General features: G+C 30.1%; 1 protein-coding gene across 1 annotated transcript in view; it reads right to left on the bottom strand.

Annotated features, from left to right (window-relative positions):
* The window catches only part of LOC112592155, a 72,655-nt gene that overhangs the window by 42,614 nt on the left and 9,157 nt on the right, over nt 1-20,884 (bottom strand). The window contains exon 2 of the mRNA XM_025336155.1: nt 12,504-12,540. Within this exon, the coding sequence (XP_025191940.1) occupies nt 12,504-12,540 (37 nt within the window). The remainder of the gene's footprint in view (nt 1-12,503; nt 12,541-20,884) is intronic.

A 20,884-nucleotide genomic window follows, 5' to 3' on the forward strand; every position in this document is an offset into this window, starting at 1 on the left:
ATTATAACGCGCGATGTATGAAGAAATAATAATATATTTTACGAGAAGACTTTTTTTTCGCTATATTCGATTTGCCGGCCAACTCAAGCAAAACGCATAGGTACGTTAAATATAATATTACATGTTCGTCGAAACATAACAGTATCTAATCATAATTTTCGAAACGTTCGATATAATATTATTATTTTAAGCCGTTTTTAAAGATATTTAATAATATTAATATATAACGTACGTCCTACATGCATCACAAACGTGTTCGTCTTATTCCGTTATCAACAGTATGATTAATTTGCATAGTAAGATACCTATAATAACGCCATGATAAATTTACTTTGAACGAACAACCGTATAGACTTAAATACAGCGAGTCTTATAAGTATTACCAGTTTATAATACCTTTATTTGAATTGTGTAACCTTTGAACTAGACTTTAGTTACTTGTAAAGTACGTATACCTACTAAGCAATAGCTTGATACTAGGTATATATTTATTATTTATTTCCAACCACTATTCGTGAAGTGTGTAAAATATTGTTAAACGTGATAGAGTTAATACATAGACCATAAGCGTTTATTATTGTGCTGCGATAAAAAAAATATATTTAAATATATATGATGTTATGTTTCAGTGAATGCGTTTTTATAATTTTTAGAACGTTTTTCTTAAAATTTAACTATAAAGATAAATATAAAATAATATCTTATACAGGTTTAACTTGTAACGGATTCTTATGGTAGATAGAACGAGTTAATCTTTTAACCAATGTAAGCAATAACTTGAGTTTTTTTATTTTTATCAAAAAAATTCAATACCAAGATATTTGAAAACAAAATAAAAATCGTCTCACGTAGACCTTTAAGGGGAGATAAAATAAAAATAAATTTAAAAACTAAGTCAAAAAGTCAATATTATCAAATTTTATTCATTAATAAATAATATATACTTTGAACTATTGTAATATATCGTCGCGGTGCCGTATTGCACAGCAGGTGACACCGAGTGACTGCAATGTCGCGTTATTGGAAAATCTAGAAACTTCTCAATGGGATGCGCGCTATATTAGCATCGGAAAATATTAAAGCATTGCGCATCAACGAGGTGCAATAAAATCGAGCAAATCGTGAAGATTCCTGACAAGACACGACGAGTTTCGCAACTACAACGATGGAGCTGCACATATTCTACTTGCGCGTACGCAATCATTTACAATACATAATATATTGACGATATCATTAAACTGCCATGTCTGAAAGCGACACTGACGTCTTATTGTTTGCTGGACGGACGTGTAATAATTACGCAAACGACGTAATAAGACAAAAGTACAAACAAAAAACAAAAACGTAATCTGTTCGCGGTATAATATGATAAATTTTATAATTTATTAGTGAGCAGTGCGCACGCGCCGCGAATTATGGGCCACAGCGGCAATTAATTATCAGGTTTATTACGCGCCGAGTAGTCTACGGGTCATCGGACAGTGGGCACAGGGACTGTGTATGCAAATTGATCGTTTGTAACAACAATAATGATAATAGCGATATTGTGTTTCGAGACAATAGCTTCATAATAATTAGAAGAGGCCACCGCCACAGACAACCGCACAGACGTATTTTACTGTATACCGCTGCAGCAATATATTATTACCTATACCGTGTGTGTGTGTGTGTACATAATACAATTTGCACTCAACTATAAACCTGTGCATATGATATCACAGTATACAACGTGTGATATAATTAATAACGCGTACAACACCGACACCCTTGACGATACGTATCGCCCCTCGCCATCGCCATCGTCCGTCGCATTGACCGCGCGACGTCCGTCGATGTTGCACAACGGATATTCGAACGATTGTACACTGCAATATTATATTATTAATATTATGCGGCCTCGAGTCACGGTCCAGATAGTCTCGTGTGTATGTGTGTTCAGCGAGTTTACCGTGGTCCTTGATCCGATCTAAATGTTTGATTAAGAAAAAACCACGTATCGCACAACGCGCAGCATCGCGGCATCCGGTGCGCGTAGGTACCTATGTTTCTCGAAGATCGCGGTACTTTTCCAGCCGTTCGCAGAACTAATCATAACGGCTTTTTTTTATGTCATGTATCTACACGATTTTCCTGGAAAGCTACTTGTGACCCAAGCACTTCCGTCGACCCATAAGCCATGGTTTATAATAATTATATGTAAGGCGCGATTACTGCAGGTGCAGCTAATGTTTTCACCGACCCGTTTTTTCCCCGCGCATGAGCGTCGCAGGAAAATCATTGAAATTAATATTTTTTATCTCTTGCCATACGGTACACGGTGATTTAAAAAAATAAAAAAATAAAACGAGTTGATATTCACAAATGTAATAATTTGGTGGACACAAACCTAATAAATAATTATTGTTTATTAAGAATGGTTTATAGAGGGAGGGATAAGTTGAATTTATGACGATAATACGTAATCAACTTATTTTCAATTGAGCATTCGATAAATATCTTCTCCATGTCGACTTACAACTTTCTGAATTAAATGTATATTGTTTATTTATTTGGACTTCACTTCTTAACGTTGGCATACTTAAATTTTTTCCCATTAACATTCCCACCTTATTTTAAAATATGTGTATAATATAAAGACAATACGCGAATGCATAACGCCACCCCGGGACAGGTCATCAAATTTACATGCTCTGGTTTTCTCAGGCCCTTTTTCACAACCAACCTGAGTGATTAGTGTTGAATATATACACGAGAGTGTATATACGTATATATTATATTTCATGTCTGTGTGATGAGTGAATTAAAAAAAAATAATAATTTGGCCGGAAAACCGTTTTCCGTCATAACTGGCGCGTGTCCTATCGGTTTTGGTATTTGATTGTTATATTGAATATATACATCATATTATTATTATAACAAAATAATATTATTATTATGTACATATAAATAATTTGTTGCCAGCAGCACCGATCAAAATTATACATGATAATTGACCAATCATTACGGTCACCGTCAATTTATCCTTTAATTAGATTATAACCCACGATGTTATGTGGTAATAGCATTAACTAGCATTTACTGTTTAAATTAAAGCATCTTTTGTACAATAAATTGTTAATCAAACGATTTTTTTTTAAATAATTTTAATGTATCTTCATCTAAATTAACTTAATTTAATCTAAGTATTTAATTATGGTACATGATGTACAATATGGATGAATTGATTTTAGTCACACAATCACATGAATCTTAAACAGTTTACATTCGACTCGACCACGCGCAGTCTTCCATTTAAGTCTCTCAGCACAAAATTTCGATATGACTTATTATTATACGATATCATATATTATGTAAAATTCTCGTGGTAAATAAATACAGGGCTGTAAATTTATTTAAACACCATACGAGTACAATGTTATTCTAACGGATTACGGTTGACATCGTCAAAACATGATACATAATAGTTAATACATTATATAAATCTTAAACAAATTATTTAGTTAAGTTTTATCAGGGATTCCTTTTATATTATTTAGTATATAAGCTCGAGTTGATCAAAAAAATCAAAGTAAACATTATCATATATTAAAATATTATACATAAGTATAAAGTTATTTAATAATTTATAGATATTAAGCTGTAATAGTCTAATAGTCTATATGATTATACATTTATACAATATAATACAATTAAACAAATTAGATTCAAAATTATTTACAGTATTCATTACTTTGTAATAAAAAATTATTAAATATAAAAACGTTTCTATACATAGATTGATTAATAAAAACTAATTTGAGACTGATTGTTAGCCTTTCTATTGGAAAAGTTTAGGTTATTAAGGTTACGAAGAGACCAACAATGAGCTTTAGTTTGAAAAGAACAAGTACAGTGGATGTAAAAAAGTTAACGTTCAAATGCCTAAAGTTTTATTATAAATCTTTATTTATTTGCGATTTTCCTAGTATCATATCCATATGGATAGGAGATTGAGAGACTCTTAGAATCGGCGACCAGGGCAGTTCAAAAAACGATTCTGAACCCAATCGATCCGTTTCGTATGACATTAAGTGTATCGTTATCATAACTATATCGATATAGGACTAAAAACAGTAAGACATTATATTATTATAACATGGTGTACTGTGAAGTACTAGAAGTTATATTTATTCGACCATACAAAATATATCTGTGCACGTATATCTATCATAATTTATACATATCTGCGACCAGCCCGCGGAGACGGACGGATGACAGGACGCGTCGCGTCATTCTTTGGTTTCCTATCGAACGGTATTTCTGCAGTGGAACGAGAACAATGTGCAAACGCATCCGTACACCTACATACACGCACATGCTTATATAATAGTTGGGTACACATTACATACAAATGCATGCTGTACCACTGGTCGGAGGTAAAGTTCCGTGTTGTCACGACCCAATATAACAACGCGATGGAAAAACAACAATAAAAAAAAAAAAAAACGACAATGGTTTAATATTATAACGTTAGATATTATTATATTATTGTGCATTTGTAAAAACACGCGCGCACACGCGCGTAAAGGACGAGGATACAATGTCGTTTTGTTAATTTTCGGTGTACAGTTATGCGAGTACCAATATGTGTACAAATATTACTATTATTATTATTATTATTATTGCTGTCGTATGGGTATGTATACATAACATGAAACGTACGTGCTTTATACATTGTGTTATCATCATTACGGACGTGTTTGCGCAAAATCGGACACACGCGAAGCGATCGCGGCGCAAAAATCATATCTTTATTGTTGTATACACCTTCCTAGGTATTTTTTTATTATGGCGTGTGGGCACGACGTACGTAACAATAATATTATAACACACAAGAACCGTATTTGCACACTGTGACAGCGGTGAATCGGAAGTATACACAATAACATGTGTGTGTACGCGTATAGTATAATATAATATCTTGTATAATAGTGTTGTCCGTGCCAATTTATTATCGTCATTATCGCCGGCATCGGTTCCAAGTGTGTATGTCTGTACGTATATATAGTTGTCATTTTTCGTCTCGTTCTTCGACACAAACACACACACACAGCGCGTTAAGTCTCTCCGGATGTAATACGTATATTGTGTATTATATCGTATAGCGTATACAATGCACAAAAATTATACGACGAGTGTCGTACACTAGATTTTGGCGGGGAGGGGACAGCGTCGCGTCAAGACGAACGCGAGAACGAGGACATTGACGCGCGTCCGCCAACGGAATTTACCGATCGGCAGAGATCGCGATCGCTCACGCCAAGTGCGAATCGTAAAATAATAACAATATATAATAATATAAAAGAGAGCAAACAAGTGCGCGCGCGGAACGAGCCCGGCGAGATGATGATAAGAGCGTAGAAGAACGACCATAGTACAACACAATACCGACGTCATTATGTGTGTGTGTGTGTGTGTGTGTGTGTGTATAAGTGTACATAGGTACACACGGCGCGGTCGTGGAAAATGTCAATGACAAACGACAATATAGTGCAACGCGACTGTGTGCAGCACCTGTTTCCCATCGAAATCTCACGAACCAAATAAAAGTGCCCCATTGTTACAACAATCGATAACGTGACGAATTCGCTCGGCATTGTGTACCGGCAGCGCGAATACAAGCCGCAAAACACATTTTATATTATTTTATTATTATTATTATTATTATTACTATATCGCCCGCCGCCATCGGTTCCTTCCTATTCCATCACTCCGCGGTCGAGACAACTTACTCGGTAGAGGTATATGTAGGTACAAGTGTATATAATAATATATAATGTTGTTACACGCTATTCCATCTCCCGTTTTTCCTCTGATTTTCGTCTTTTTCCTTCCCGTCGAGTCTTCGTCTAGCTGTACACACTTTTAACAGTACCACCCATCGTCGATTCGTATGTTTCCATTTTACTATATATAAGTCTGTTCACGATACATTCTTCCTCATTATCACTATCAATCATCCAATAAAATTATTGTCATAACAAAATAATAATAATACAGTTAAATTCCCGTTTTATCCGCGTTATAATATTGTTTACCATTAAATAGATAGTATTTATCTCTTTCTCTTTCTCTTAAATACATGCTGTATAATATCTTTAAGCATCTCACGTTATTAATGAACAACAATTTAACGCGCACGTAACACCTAACAACGTCTATTTTATTTTAAAAATGACAGTAGCCGATAATTTATCTGAACTTTTCAAAACTACTATCAATTTTGGCTCTAATTTTTTTTATTATTATTATTATACGTATAATTGAGTGGAGAAGTTCCCTGCTCCAAAATTGAGTACATCAGCATTACGAATTAAAGTGTTTTAAATTCGAACGCTCAAAACGTCATGTACACTCCTCAGAGATAATATCAGCAGTTCTCTAGTGAATAGTAGTAAAATTTGAACGATATAATAAGAATACGTCTTCACAAACTGTATTGATCACGTCAGGTGATGATCATAATTATTTCAATAATCAATTAACTATGTCATTGAAGCGGTGGGTCAGTGCCGTGTATATAATATGCATATTATTATGTTGTTATTATAATATACTTTATTGTGCATGTATTTAAATATTTATAACGGTATATGCGGTGAACTTTACTGCAAATATGATATCGACGACATTCACAAAAGAACGTTAATATACTATAGTTTAAGGACACGGGAATTTTGCAATCGACAAAAAAATCTGAACGTTTGATAGATACTTTGAAAAACTACAAGTCACGTAGGTATATCCGAATTTATGATGTATAATATATTGTATTTCAACACAACGGATGCAGTAAATAGGTTTTTTTCAGTTTTTTTTTTTTTTTTTACCAAACAAGAATACAAGATACGTATCGTAGCTCACATCGATTTTGAAATTATATTCTGTGTATCAGTGTCCATTGTGTGGTGTGTCACGGCGGCAACTCACCGCGCTACAACGACCTTTGGTCATTTTATTTTCGTAAGACTGTGTTTTACAATCTATAATAACTATAATAATAATGTAATTTAGTATTGTATCTTGAATATTACATTTTAAACACATCCGGTTGTTAAGAGGTGACGACATGTCACGTAACTTTATAAACGATTCATTAGTTTCGGTGCTCTTCCGGTAAAAATTCTACATCGATAGTTAAAAAATAAAAGTCAATGGTATCATTGATTGTCTACGACTTTGACCTTCCTCATATTATTATGCCAACCACATAATATTATGAAATACTGATGAAAGAAAGATAAATTGTCTTCATTACTGCCAATATACCCACAAAACTCTTGATCACGGCTGGATCGGAGGCGGTAAATCTTCGTAAAAAAATGGAACGTGTGTGTGCTGTTTGTCACGGGAATTTCTAAAACCTTAACTTGGTTATTACTTATTGGCAGACAGAATACGACTGAAATTTACTGAATCCATCTAATAATATATTTTTATATTGTACATGGACATTTCAGTACGAAAAAACATTCCCGAGATGTCGCTACATAGTACAAAGCCGAAACAAATAATACATCCTATCACAGCATAACAATAATATTATATACCGTACGTATCTAATCCCAGTGAATGAATCGTCATTAGAAACTGGACCGGATCTTACAAAAAGAACAGATCAACAGATATGTCAGTGAAACGTTATGTGAATCGTGGTCAGACGACAGAAAAGAAATCCGGTCGTACAAGAAGTACGTACTGTTTTAATCGTAGATACTTACTTAATGTAAAATGGGTGGGAACAAAACAGTCTGCATGTACTTACGATGTGAGCTTCTATGATCAAATTAACTGTTTTCTGTAAGTCGATTAGTAAATTTCGACAAAATTAAATAAATATAAATAAAAAAAACATATTTCATACTGTTACTTGATGTGCGAACTGTAAAAAACTATTTTAAAATTATTATGAAAGATGTATCTTTAATCAAAAACGAGAATTAACGAATTTTGAAACGATCGATCGATCGGTGCAACGTCGCACCGGTGCGTCATTGGCATGTGTCCTGTTCTTTGAGTCGCAGAACTGTATACAATATTAATAATATACCAGCTGAATATCGACAGGTCATTGGCGGCCATAATGATGACAATAATAATAGTAATGATAATAATAATAATATTATTATTATTATAATAGGATTACAGTATTATAGGTACTGCGACACTATTACCGGTCGAGCCTGCGATTGATTTGTGCATATTATTATCTTCATTTATTTTGGAAAACTGTTAGCGTTATTTTTTTTTTTAGCGCATTAGAAAACACCACTACTGTCAATAATAATATATTTCAATAAAGGTTATTTTATTTGCCTACCAAAGTCAAAACATTATTACTTTCAAAATAAGCTTAACCCTTTCTAGTTCTAATTATATTCAACGGAATAGATTTAAATTAATAATCGTTTATACATTTTTAGTAAGGCATCATAAAAAAATTAGTACTCTGCAATCTGCATTTATAAAATCATCATGTATTCCAACGTTATGCGTGCTAAATATTAATATTTTGCGTTAATAATTGACAAGAACGGAACAGTAATATTATGTATGTATCGATAGATGGGGATAACGACCAAGTATATCGGCTTCTGTATTTGACTTGATTTCCAGGATCGTGTATGTTTTATGCAATTTAAAATCTAATTCGTATTGAATTTGATACTAATAAAAAAATAGTGTTCATTATATAAGATTAGAAGTTTTTTTTTAATACTGCAGTGAATAATCAAAAAATTAACTAAATTTATGATATTATGTCATTAATTTTTATTCTAATTTTAGTAAAATATAATATACACTATACAGATATACAATGTACCTACATATTATATTTCAGTGTTAAACTTAACTAAAATAAACTTATCTAAATAGTAAATAACGCATGATGTACTGTAACAACCGTTTAAAACTTACAATTATCTACTGTGTAATGTTTTATTTAATTTTTATTGTATTTCTATAGTAAAAGTAAAAATTATAAATGCGATTACTGATTATGATTTATATTTTGAACCATTACATAAAAATAATGATATACTACAGCTCATAGCAAATTAAACATATATTAGGCTAGTCAATTCTCTAAACTTAACTTATTTAGCTTATAGTCCCAAATCTCGATAATAATAATAAATTAATTTTAGCTCAACTGTGTAAAACATTTTAGTTAGTATGTTATTATAATGTAATATCTTATTTATGACCATACTGAGTTATTTTTATACGATCTTAGGGTAAAAAAAGTTTGGTGATCTCCAGCATAAGACAGGTATCAATTATGCAGTTGATGTCTATCGCGATTCTATTTATTTAGATTGTTCAAATATCGCTAAAATGTATACTAAAATTCAATATTTGTATACCAGATGACAGACACACACGGCATAGTAGTAAGTGCAGTTGTAATAGAGAATGGTATTTTGCTATGTATTAATAAAAATAACATAAAGTATCGGATTTTGCTTTGCCGTAGTCAAGGACGAATGTTTTAATAATAAAATGAGAGTAGATTACAACGTAATAAAATCGACGAATTCACATAAAACTTTTGTCTGAATTTTTTAAATGACTAAATGATGCACAGGCGTAAAGATTCTCGATTTAACCGTTTGACATTTGTAAGGTCTCTCGAAATATGTACGACACTGAGCTACTGATGTATTGTATAATATTATTTTTATACATGAAAAATGTATTATTTCAATTTAATTTTCATTCTATGTAATTATTATGCGAGAACAATGAATCGTGAATACGTTTTTCAGTAAATTTTTGACTTGGTCACGATTATTTCTTTCAAAAATTACACCAAAATATTGTTTATTAATAATATATAATACAAATACAAAAATATCTGAATTATGCTATGTTATTACTTTCAGCTATGTATGTGTATAATTTATGTATATGTGTTACGAACATTATTTTTACGGTTCAAATATAAAATATATTATGTAAATCATTCGCGCTAAATACACCTACATTTATTCAAATATATTACATTTACAATGTCATGGTTTTAAATCGCAAAAACGTTACAATAAGATAGGTAGATACTATTACAATGCCAGTCGTAGTATAATACATCACACATCGCTACCCTTTTCGACGTCAAAACGGTACTTTTTAAGATTCTGACCGGAAGAACATTATCATTGCAATTTCAACATTTATTTATTTATTTTTTTTTTTGTTAGGATCTTAAAGTATATTTTTATATAGGTTATGCAATCGCGTTTCTAAATCAATTGAAAATCGGTTGGAAATTACACTTTACTACGTTAATTATATCATAGGCAAGTACACATATAATGCAGAACAACTGAACTGCATTAACAAATACCCAAACGTACCATTGTTGCAATTTAATACAATTACTACAAATTCGATGTATAATTATTTTAATTCGTGGGCTGTTGTAATTAAATTTTAACTATAATATAATATTAAATAACTTTGAAATATAAAATTTGTATATTGAACGTCTATAGTGCTTAAGTATACATTATGTTTTAAATTGAAAAATATGAAAATAAATCAATTTATATATGTTATATAGTTTGCGCAGTTGCTCAATATTCTTATAACTAATTTTTAAACGGCCAAAAAAAAAAAAAAAAAATAAGCAGAAAAACAACTATTCTACATTCGCGATTTCAGTTTTTGAAATTCGATAACAATAATAATATAATAATGGTTTCGAACTCAATATAATAAGTAATAAAATAACACGTCTCGAACACACCCACGGGTGTCGCATTCAAAGTCAGCGCAGGTATTAGGACGAACATCCAATATAAACGTGATTTATACTTTTTTTTACTTTTTCCAGGTGAAATAAGTTATGAATCATAATAATAGTGTATTGTAGGTATACACATAAAAAAATAAAATTAATTAAGACGTGAGCATAAATCGAATTGTTCCGTATAACTATGAGAGCATTGCTCTTGGATATTACAATATTATTAATCAAGTCAATTAGGTACATTCATTTTCTTCTGAAGCTATAATAATGAATGACTGTAAATTGTAATAATAATATTATTATTATTATTATTATTTAGACTGTTGTTTGGCGCGTGGTTTTTCGTTACGATACTGCATAATTATCTCGCTATTAATATAACACGACAAATTTGTAATGCTTTATTTATTATTACCCCGTTCACAATGAATGATCTCGCTTATTGTCATCATCTTTTGAGTACAATGAGAGCCGTTTAATTCAAAAATAAACGTACCCATGAAAAAAAAATGTAATTGGATCTAAATTTTTTGTTATTCTCGTATAACACAAAACGATAATTATATCTATAGTCACAAAAAAAGACGATTTAGGAAAAAACAACTCGGGCTACATGAAAAAACGACATTTTCAACATGCAAATTGAAAAATTTAATTGTCAAATATCGAAAAATAGATATGCATTTACATAAATTAAAAAGTTTTCTTATTTTTATTAGATTTCCTATTTTATCATTAAAAATATTTGCCGTATATTCTCTGTTATTTTTCTGAGTTAAAGTTTTACTATATAATTTCTTAATTATCTGGCAAACTACCTGTTAACGTTAGATCACTAAAAAGTTACTTTAAATAGATTTTATATTTTAATTTTTTTAAATTTTCATTATCCTTTAAATGCTATAATAATTTTCTTCATCAAATTCCTTAAAATAACCTAATCATCCAACCACAGCAATGAAGAGAAAAAAAATAACTTATGTATAATTTAAAAAAATTATTACTTAATCGTGGTGCGTAACCGCACATTAAAATATACCGCAATGTTATCCACTCAATATGTCTAGTTGAGCTAGTCTATTTGATAGCAAAATATCATACACTATGCATCTTTGTGCAAAAAAAATATAAATTATTAGGTAAATCACAGTAAAACAAATTCAGAGCTCAAAAATCGTAACATATCGTTTCCTAGTTGTTAGCAATATGTAGAGAAAATTTCGAACCATGTATTTTATAATAATTTATAATAATTATTTATTTGTCTTATAATAATACATTTCATGCGTCTAATCAAAATACCGATTTTTTTTAAATTTATGTACGAATTATAATATTATTTTACTATATTAATTTAGAGCTTTTTAAAGTGAGCATAATTGAAAAATAAGAGGTTATTTTGATCATTTCTAAAATTAGAACAGTTTAGTATAATATTGTTAATGCAATTATAATGGTGACTATAGTTATAAATATATCGAGCCCAGATATCAAATTATAACGATTTAAACTTAATAAAATTTATGAAAATATTTTACTTGAATAGAATAGACACTTAAATCAGAAAAATGAATAAGAAGCGATAGCTTTTTTTCAGTATGTCAATGTGCATGTATAATAAGATACTTGTTACAACTTTCATGTACTTAAAGCCACACAATGCAAAACATTGAACATATTCTACGAACAATCAATAAAACAGTTGTCTTACCTGAATCAGTAATAACGTGAACGCCGCGTACTGGCATCTGTAATAAAACAAAACAAAATCACATTAAACATTTGTACCAATATTCTAGAAGATGTATAATAACGTATAAATAAAATTATTAATAACAATAATAATAAAAAAAAAGTAGGTATTTAACTCATTAATATTATGAAGTATAATAAATTACTGTTTAAATATTTATATTAAATTACCTATTTTATGCCAATAGCATAATTTAAATTAATTTATATTGATAATCATTAACGATGCAAGCGTAATATAATTTTAAATTTCAAGTCTGTGACTTGAGATTTTACCACTGATCGTCTGATTGATTTTTCTGTTCATATAGTTTAGTTCAAAAATGTCTATCTAATATTATATTCAATATTTATAACAGCTTATAATTATTGCAAATACTGAATAGTAAATACATATTATGTAGTAATAACATAAAATAAGTCAGTAGGGGTCTGTCTGGTAATGATGATCCTTATCTAACTTGACCTAACCTCGTAACAGTTTTGCTGATTATTTTTTTTCAATTTTTTTTCCAGAAAAACACTTTAATGTGGATTAAATTTTTTATTCATTACAAATTTAATAAGAAAATATTACAGTAAAATCTCTCCTAACAGGCATCGCTCTAACAGTGGACACCTTCAAATAGCGGATGTCTCTATAGGAACAAACTCATAATAATTTTTTACAAACTGAACCGTTTGAATACCAGACTCCCCTGAATAATTAACAAATCTTCATCGACTAAGAATGTTCAATATTTTAAGATTTCACTGTATTATAATTAAAATAATATAACAAATTATATAATCAGTGTTTAAGGTTACTAATAACAGTAACTAGTAATCATTATGAAAAGTGATATTTGATACGAGTATCATTTGATTCATTAGTGTGAGTTTTTATTTCGTTATGTCGTTCATGTTATATTTACGTATTTTATTACTGTCGTACAAGTTATGTATATGACGTAATATAGTGCGTCATACGTCATATTTGCGTTATTTTTTTCAGGTAATATATTATTATTATAAAGTAACATATTGATTTTATGAATAATATGATAGTGGAGTAATTACTGTAAACAATGTAAACATAAGTACCTACCAAACGAGTTATAGAATCAAGAAAAAAAATCAAATTCAATAATTATTTTTAAATCAATTATTTAATAATTTTAGAATAAAAAATGTTATTATTGAACTTGTTTATCTTTAAAATTATAAGCATATTATAAATAGCACTGTATTGTAGATATTTGTATGATCATATCTAATATTTTTATTTTATTAAATATCATAAAAATGGTTCTATAAAATTCTAGCTAATATAAAATATATATAGTTTTATGAATTATGTGGATTAAGTTAAATTTAAATATTCTTGTACAAATACCAACACCAGTATTAAATCTATGGGGAAAATTATTCCGAGATTGATATTACCTTAGTTTTGATTTTCATAGTCATATTCTAGCATAAAGTTTAAGTATATATGTAATTGGTATATTCATCACTACGTATATTTCGACACGGATGGCGCGAGGGTTAACATGCGATGAACTGGCGTCGTAACGGTAAACCGCTGTTTTACGGTGCGTATAAAAATATAATAATGATAAATGATAATAGTTAAATATAATACAATTATTATATTTGCGTGGGAGGCATTATTATAGCGCGATTAATTATCGTCGTTGATGGATGGGCGTAAAAAAAAAAATACGATTTTACGGAAAACGACGCGCCCAAAATGCGTATAATGTGTCACGAATTCTCGACGTTATCGTTTATTTTTACATATATATTTATTAAATCTATAAACACATAAATTCACTCACACACCGACTATTGTTTATTTTATCCGTGACAATAATAATAATAATAGTATTAAAGTTTCGTGTTTCAACGAAAAATTGTGATTTAATGGGACCCGTTAAATGTCTACACAAACTATACTGTTGCGTCGTCTAATATGATTATTATTACAGCTTTTAATACTTTGTTAATAACGTTTTAATTATCCAATATCGTATGTTTTATAGCATAAGTGTTCGTAATTCTTGATTTTAAAATTTTATCTCGGTGAACGAGACTTTTTGATAAAGTTAAATAGAGAAAATGTATCCTCAAATAACCTAGTGATCTGCCTCTCTCTCTCTCTCTCTCTATCTCTCTTAATCTGTATGTAAATATGTAAATTACAACGGATCTGAAAGTTTTTGCAAGATTTCTGTCTCGGGAGAATATTAATGTACTTCGCTTTTGAAGTCCAATTCAGCCCTTATTATCGACTGTTATATTATAATCTAATTCAGAGTAGCTTCGGCAAAACACGCAATATACTTGATATTATAAATGAATGCAGGATAGAAGGTAAGCAGACTGTTTCATTGACGAAATCTCCGAGTACCAAAATACTATCTAATATTAATGTTATATATCTATATGTTTACGCACGCGTTTAATATTATTCAATATCGCCGCCGCGTGTTATTTTCGTACGTCAAATTATCATAATTCGCAGACGACTGTATTATTTTGACGAACGGTACACTCGGAAAATATTCCTCACCACCGACGTGCCACTAGCCTAACTTTGCGGTAACGGTACTGTTCCCGCCACTGGGTTCGTGCCACCGCTGAGATGTGTACCCAACGGACTGGAAAATAGTCTATTTTCATTGTTATTGTTATCATAGTCATCATCATCATCATTATTATCATCGTCATCGTCATCATCGACGTCGTCGTTCTCGTTATTATTATTATTATTATTATTATTATTCACTACTTCTACTATTATACTATTACGTTGCCACCCGTTAAGTATTTTTGTATGTTTCTATAAAACGCGATCGAGACGATCGGCGGAGAAATGATTTTAGAGAACAGCGAAACGTTATACTGCGGTTGCTGTATTATCCTATGACATTGACATCACAAAATGTCTGTGTTTTAGTTCATTCGATTTTCGATAGTCAGCCGCAGGTTTCAATACGCATTTTCCGCGATACCCATGTACCGATATATCTACGCCTAATAAATGTTTTAGCAATAATGAGTTGGACACGTGATTCGGTTTGAAAAATAAATAAATAATTTTTGATTCTTCGTTTGGTTATAAGCCGTTCTAAAAAATTAATCATCATAGGTAGTCTGTACCTATGTACAAATTTTATACATATTATTGCCGCTGAACCTAGATCGGTTCGTAAAATATATACTATAATTCCATCATCATCGCCCTCTTCACCGCTATATTAATTACAATTCGCTGTTGTTCGGCGCCATTGACTAAGGTCTGACAAATCAGCCATAAAAACAATGCTGGTTTATTGTTCGCGGCTCGATAATAAGTAGAACGCGCCTACTACCAAGATACGTTTTTCCGATAAAAGTCATGGCCTACAAAATATTGTAATTTGGCACACTGCGAATTGATGATTTTGTTTATGTAGGTAATCGTGGAACTCGCCGAGGTGAAAAAATAAGTGGGTTTATAAGGTGTAAAACCGATCAGCCTCAAAACGATCGTCCGGCATAAGTGGTAAGTATAAATATATATATTAGATATATTATAGGTAATGCAAAACGACAAGTCGTTTTTATTGGGGACACTTTTTTCTCCTTTCGTTCGCTCGATCCCGTTTCAAACAACGTATCTCCCTCTTATATAGTATATTAATATAACAAAAATACATATTATATTATGTGTACTACAATAATCTTTTTTTTTAGGTAGGTATTAATGTAATTTTATCTTTCGCTGTGATTCTCTGTATCACCACACGTGAACATTATGGTCCAACAAAAACTTTAACGATAGCAAAAAGTAGTTACAAAAAGAAATTACATTATCAGAAAAATAATGCGAATACCTGACGTGCGCAGTAATAATACGTATTAATAGGTTTATTAAATAAAAATATTGTTCAATGTTCATCAACATTATAATAATATTATATTACACATTGGATTTTCAACGTATTTTTTTAAATATATATGCACCTCATCTATTCACATTTTATTATGTATTTAATTTAATGTCATATACTCATAACCCTCAACCCTCTTCACAAACAATAATATAGTGTGTCGCTGACGAGTGGTTTATTTCTCATACAGAAGGGAATAATATCTAACAAAATAAAAAGTTATGCGGATATTCGCTATATAAGAAAAAATTAATTTTAAATCGAATATGATAAAATAAAAATAAAAAATTTAGACCTATAAACCGAATGTATTATATATTCTATACGTGTTATAATACTAAAAACCGTATAATAATATATTTGAACAATAATTTTAAATTCCCACTAAATTTGATATAATACTTTATACCTAACTCAACCTACGAAATACTGTTGTCTACTTATAATATCGAATGAAGGCGGATACAAATTATACGGAATTAATAACCGAACGCGACAATGCAATTATTATAAAAAAATATCCAAACAAATAACCTTAACCTAGAAAACTGCGCTCAATCACATAAAATATATTTTCCGAACGTGAAACAATAAAATCGTATAATACACAATTAAACAATGGTATGAGAAAAAAAACGCGAAAAATGATCTATAATGTAATTAGAGCGATCACAAGCTATATAATTACTCTTAAAATTGATGTACCTATGATGTGTTTTTTTTTTCAACAATACTTTGATACCTGCAGCGATTTATATTTAAAACCGTTTCCACACTTTATTTCAGTCGATTCATCATCGGTTACATTATGGTCGGAACAACGTTAACTGTACAATAGCCAATAGGTATATTTAATTTATTTTTTCGCGTTTGCCAGCATAGACGTTAGGTTAAGGTTAGGTTTTTTAAGATAACCAATATTATCATGTTTTTACAAAGTACCTTTTTATAAATGTTTTTTTGTAAATAATGTGTAATAACGTGCTCGCTATGTATTTCGATTTTACCAACCTACACTACTTTAATGTCATAATTAATAACTTATTATAGTATATTTTATCAGAAAATTAAAGCCCGTCACAAAAATATTATTTTCAAATACCAACAGATATAATGTGTATAATATGGTTTTTCAATCATATTATTGGTATCGTCAGGACTTAATATTTATTTATTTATTTATTTAATTTTTTTTTTTTTTTTTTTAAGTATTTTTATAAAGAAATTTAAAGTTTAGTATCAACAAAAAAAATAATATTTTGAGGTCGATTTGGACTTAATTGATACTTATTAGAATTTTATTATATTATTTCTATTTTTTCAATTGATAATGTATATTACTGCACAGTACACAGTATATTAATTAACTTTCCTATAAACCTTTTTATATTTATTCACCCAAACGGTATTTATGGTGGAATAAACATTCGACTAAACGGTTTACGCCCAAATTATAAGATAAACAGTTAGATAACATGACGAGTGAAGAGTGAATGTAGTCATTTATAACAATAGTCTACCGTAGAACCATTACCTATCATAATATAGGAAAACACAAGTTGTTTATTGTGTACCATTTGTAGGTACATCTTTGTCAGAATTAAATTATCATACATTGACTTAAAATTGTACATAATATACTTCAATAATATTATTTTGTATGAACAATATATAATATTCTGATCCAGAATAAAATTGTGCATACATTACTATACTCCAATAAAATTATAAATGGTCTAGGACTCTCGTTAATTTACTTCTTCCTATATACCTAATTAATTCGTGGTATATAGGGCTTATTATTTAATATCTTTGAAAAGATTACAAGAAGAATATTCCCATAATGGATCTAATCCGTTTAAAAAAAATGGCCTTGCGTTACTTTACTTTTGTGGTACAATATTATTTTATTGCATTTGATCAATATAGATTAGTCCGTGATCGTAATAATGTGTGTACAGCATAACATAAAGTGGCGTTATGAAATAAAATAATTAACACCGAGGTAGATCTTATGATATGAAAACCCGCGCACCTCAGTTATATTATTATTATAACATCGACCCAATAACGTAGTGTTTCGTAATTTATTATTATTATTATTTTAATTATCCGTTACGGTGCAGTTGACTCTATGACGAATAATATCATCATCGTCGTAGTAGACAGACGCTCGATCGTCTACATGCGACTCCCATGCGTATCACTTATACAGATAATATACTATATATTATATATGAACGTAATTATCATCGAGTATATAAATATTATTGTTTGATACAATATTATGCGTTTCGTATTATTCGACAACGATAGAGTATAATATAATACCATTATTATAATTTGTATTTTATAACTCAACCAAAGCACTTTATTTATAATATTATTACAGTAGTCGGTCGTTCCTCTTCTCCGTGCGCTGCCTCTACGTATAATATTGACAGTAGGTGTCTGGTATCTACCCTTCTTCAAAAGCTGACTAAATCGGCTTCGTCATCGTCACAGTACGCGCGATCACTACTATTATTATTATTGATATATCCGATAATGATGTAAGTAATAATAATAATAATATAATATTGTCGTGAGTGTGATTTTATGTTTCGAGCTACCTACCTATTATTATAATATAATTCGTGTATGCGACAAACAATTTGTTACCAATAATCCGAACGATACGGCGGCCGAATGGCACAATGCGTGCTCGTCATTATTATTCATTTGTATTACATCGTGAGACTGGACACCACTTGCTTAATAGTTATTATGTATTAATCATCATGTTATATACAATACCCCTAAGGCAATTGATGGAAAAGCTTTAAAATAACATATCTGAATATTTCTTACGACGTTCAAAGACATGAATTTTCAATATAATTAGGTATATCTATATGAATATGAATATAAAAATTTTATTACGAGTTCGACCATAAGCCAAAAATTGTTATAAATTCTATAATTATATTGTGGATATTATTTATTATTGTATTAAATTAAAATTTTTTTATAACTATAATAACTTAGCCTAATCATAATAATAATTTTGTATGGTGTGAAACAAACTGCACGCGGTGAAACACCTTATAAACATTAGGTATATAATATTTATATGTATATAATGCCAAGCGATTTAAACTGGCTCACACTGTAAACTCAACGTTATATTATAGCACATCAATGATGTGATGTACATGTACCTAATACCTATACACACACCTACCTACCTTAATACAATAATAATAATAATAATAATAATAATAACAATAATAATATAATTTCAAATATAAATATATTGATACTGCATGTATGCTACGTGATTCCAATTCGTCATAGACATCGACCGTAACCACGCGGTTTGCGCTCATGGTTATGTATTAACAAACATACCTACCATAATATAAACAGATAATAACTATGTAATATGTGTATGTGTGTGTACGATAATAGCCGAAGAAGATACGAGTAGTGTATTTTTTTTCCGCATCCATTCTCTAACGAACGGAACACCAGAGCGAACGTAATAATATTATATGCGCGCAAACACGATGTTTGTTTGATCTACATATTATAATATAAAGGTATATAATGTGCATAGATTCGTGCACACGATCGTCGGGGTGTAAATCGTTTTACTGTTATGTAGCGTATAATAATTACAATTATTATACCGTCTTACGAAATCCGTGGCGTTCCGGATGGCGGTGCAACGATATAATACCGATATTATTTTACGAGAATATAATATTATCGTCTTCACCGCGCAAATCAAATCGAAAATATTTAGCAATTTTTTTTTAATAAAATTTTTTATTCGTTTTCAAAACGTCTCCCTGCGTGGCATAACGTGTAGGGTACCCGCGGAGAATACATTATTGATACAGTGGTTATAGCTGTGCATAACAGTGTTATTATGATTTTTAAATATTAATATATCATATTATATTACCTACCGAGATCACGCATGGATGTTGACGAACGATCAACAGATTGAATATAATGAACTGTCCTGGTGTGCACACGGAGCTTGTGAGAACGGACACATTATAATTTTATAATAATAAACCCATTCTTATATGCAAAGATTGAGAGGAGATGATTTCGACTTGTTACAATAAAAAGGAATATTATGATGCATTTTCAACAAAATATTACCATAACAAATAACGCTGACTTCGGCATTATAAGTTATATTGTACACAAATATTTATATAATACCTGTACTATTGTATAAACAAATTGCAGATGATATACGATACCATGTATATCGTATACTTCACTATAGAAATCACATAATATTTTATCGATGACCGAATTAAAATTATATACGTATTTATTTTTTTCTTAAAATCGTATAACAATACTGTTGAATGAATCTTCATTCCGTCAACAAATTATTGTAAGTTTGAGACCCATATTTGGA

Source organism: Melanaphis sacchari, unplaced genomic scaffold (assembly GCF_002803265.2).
Source record: "Melanaphis sacchari strain LSU unplaced genomic scaffold, SCAv2.0 Contig159_pilon_pilon, whole genome shotgun sequence".
NCBI lineage: Eukaryota > Metazoa > Arthropoda > Insecta > Hemiptera > Aphididae > Melanaphis > Melanaphis sacchari.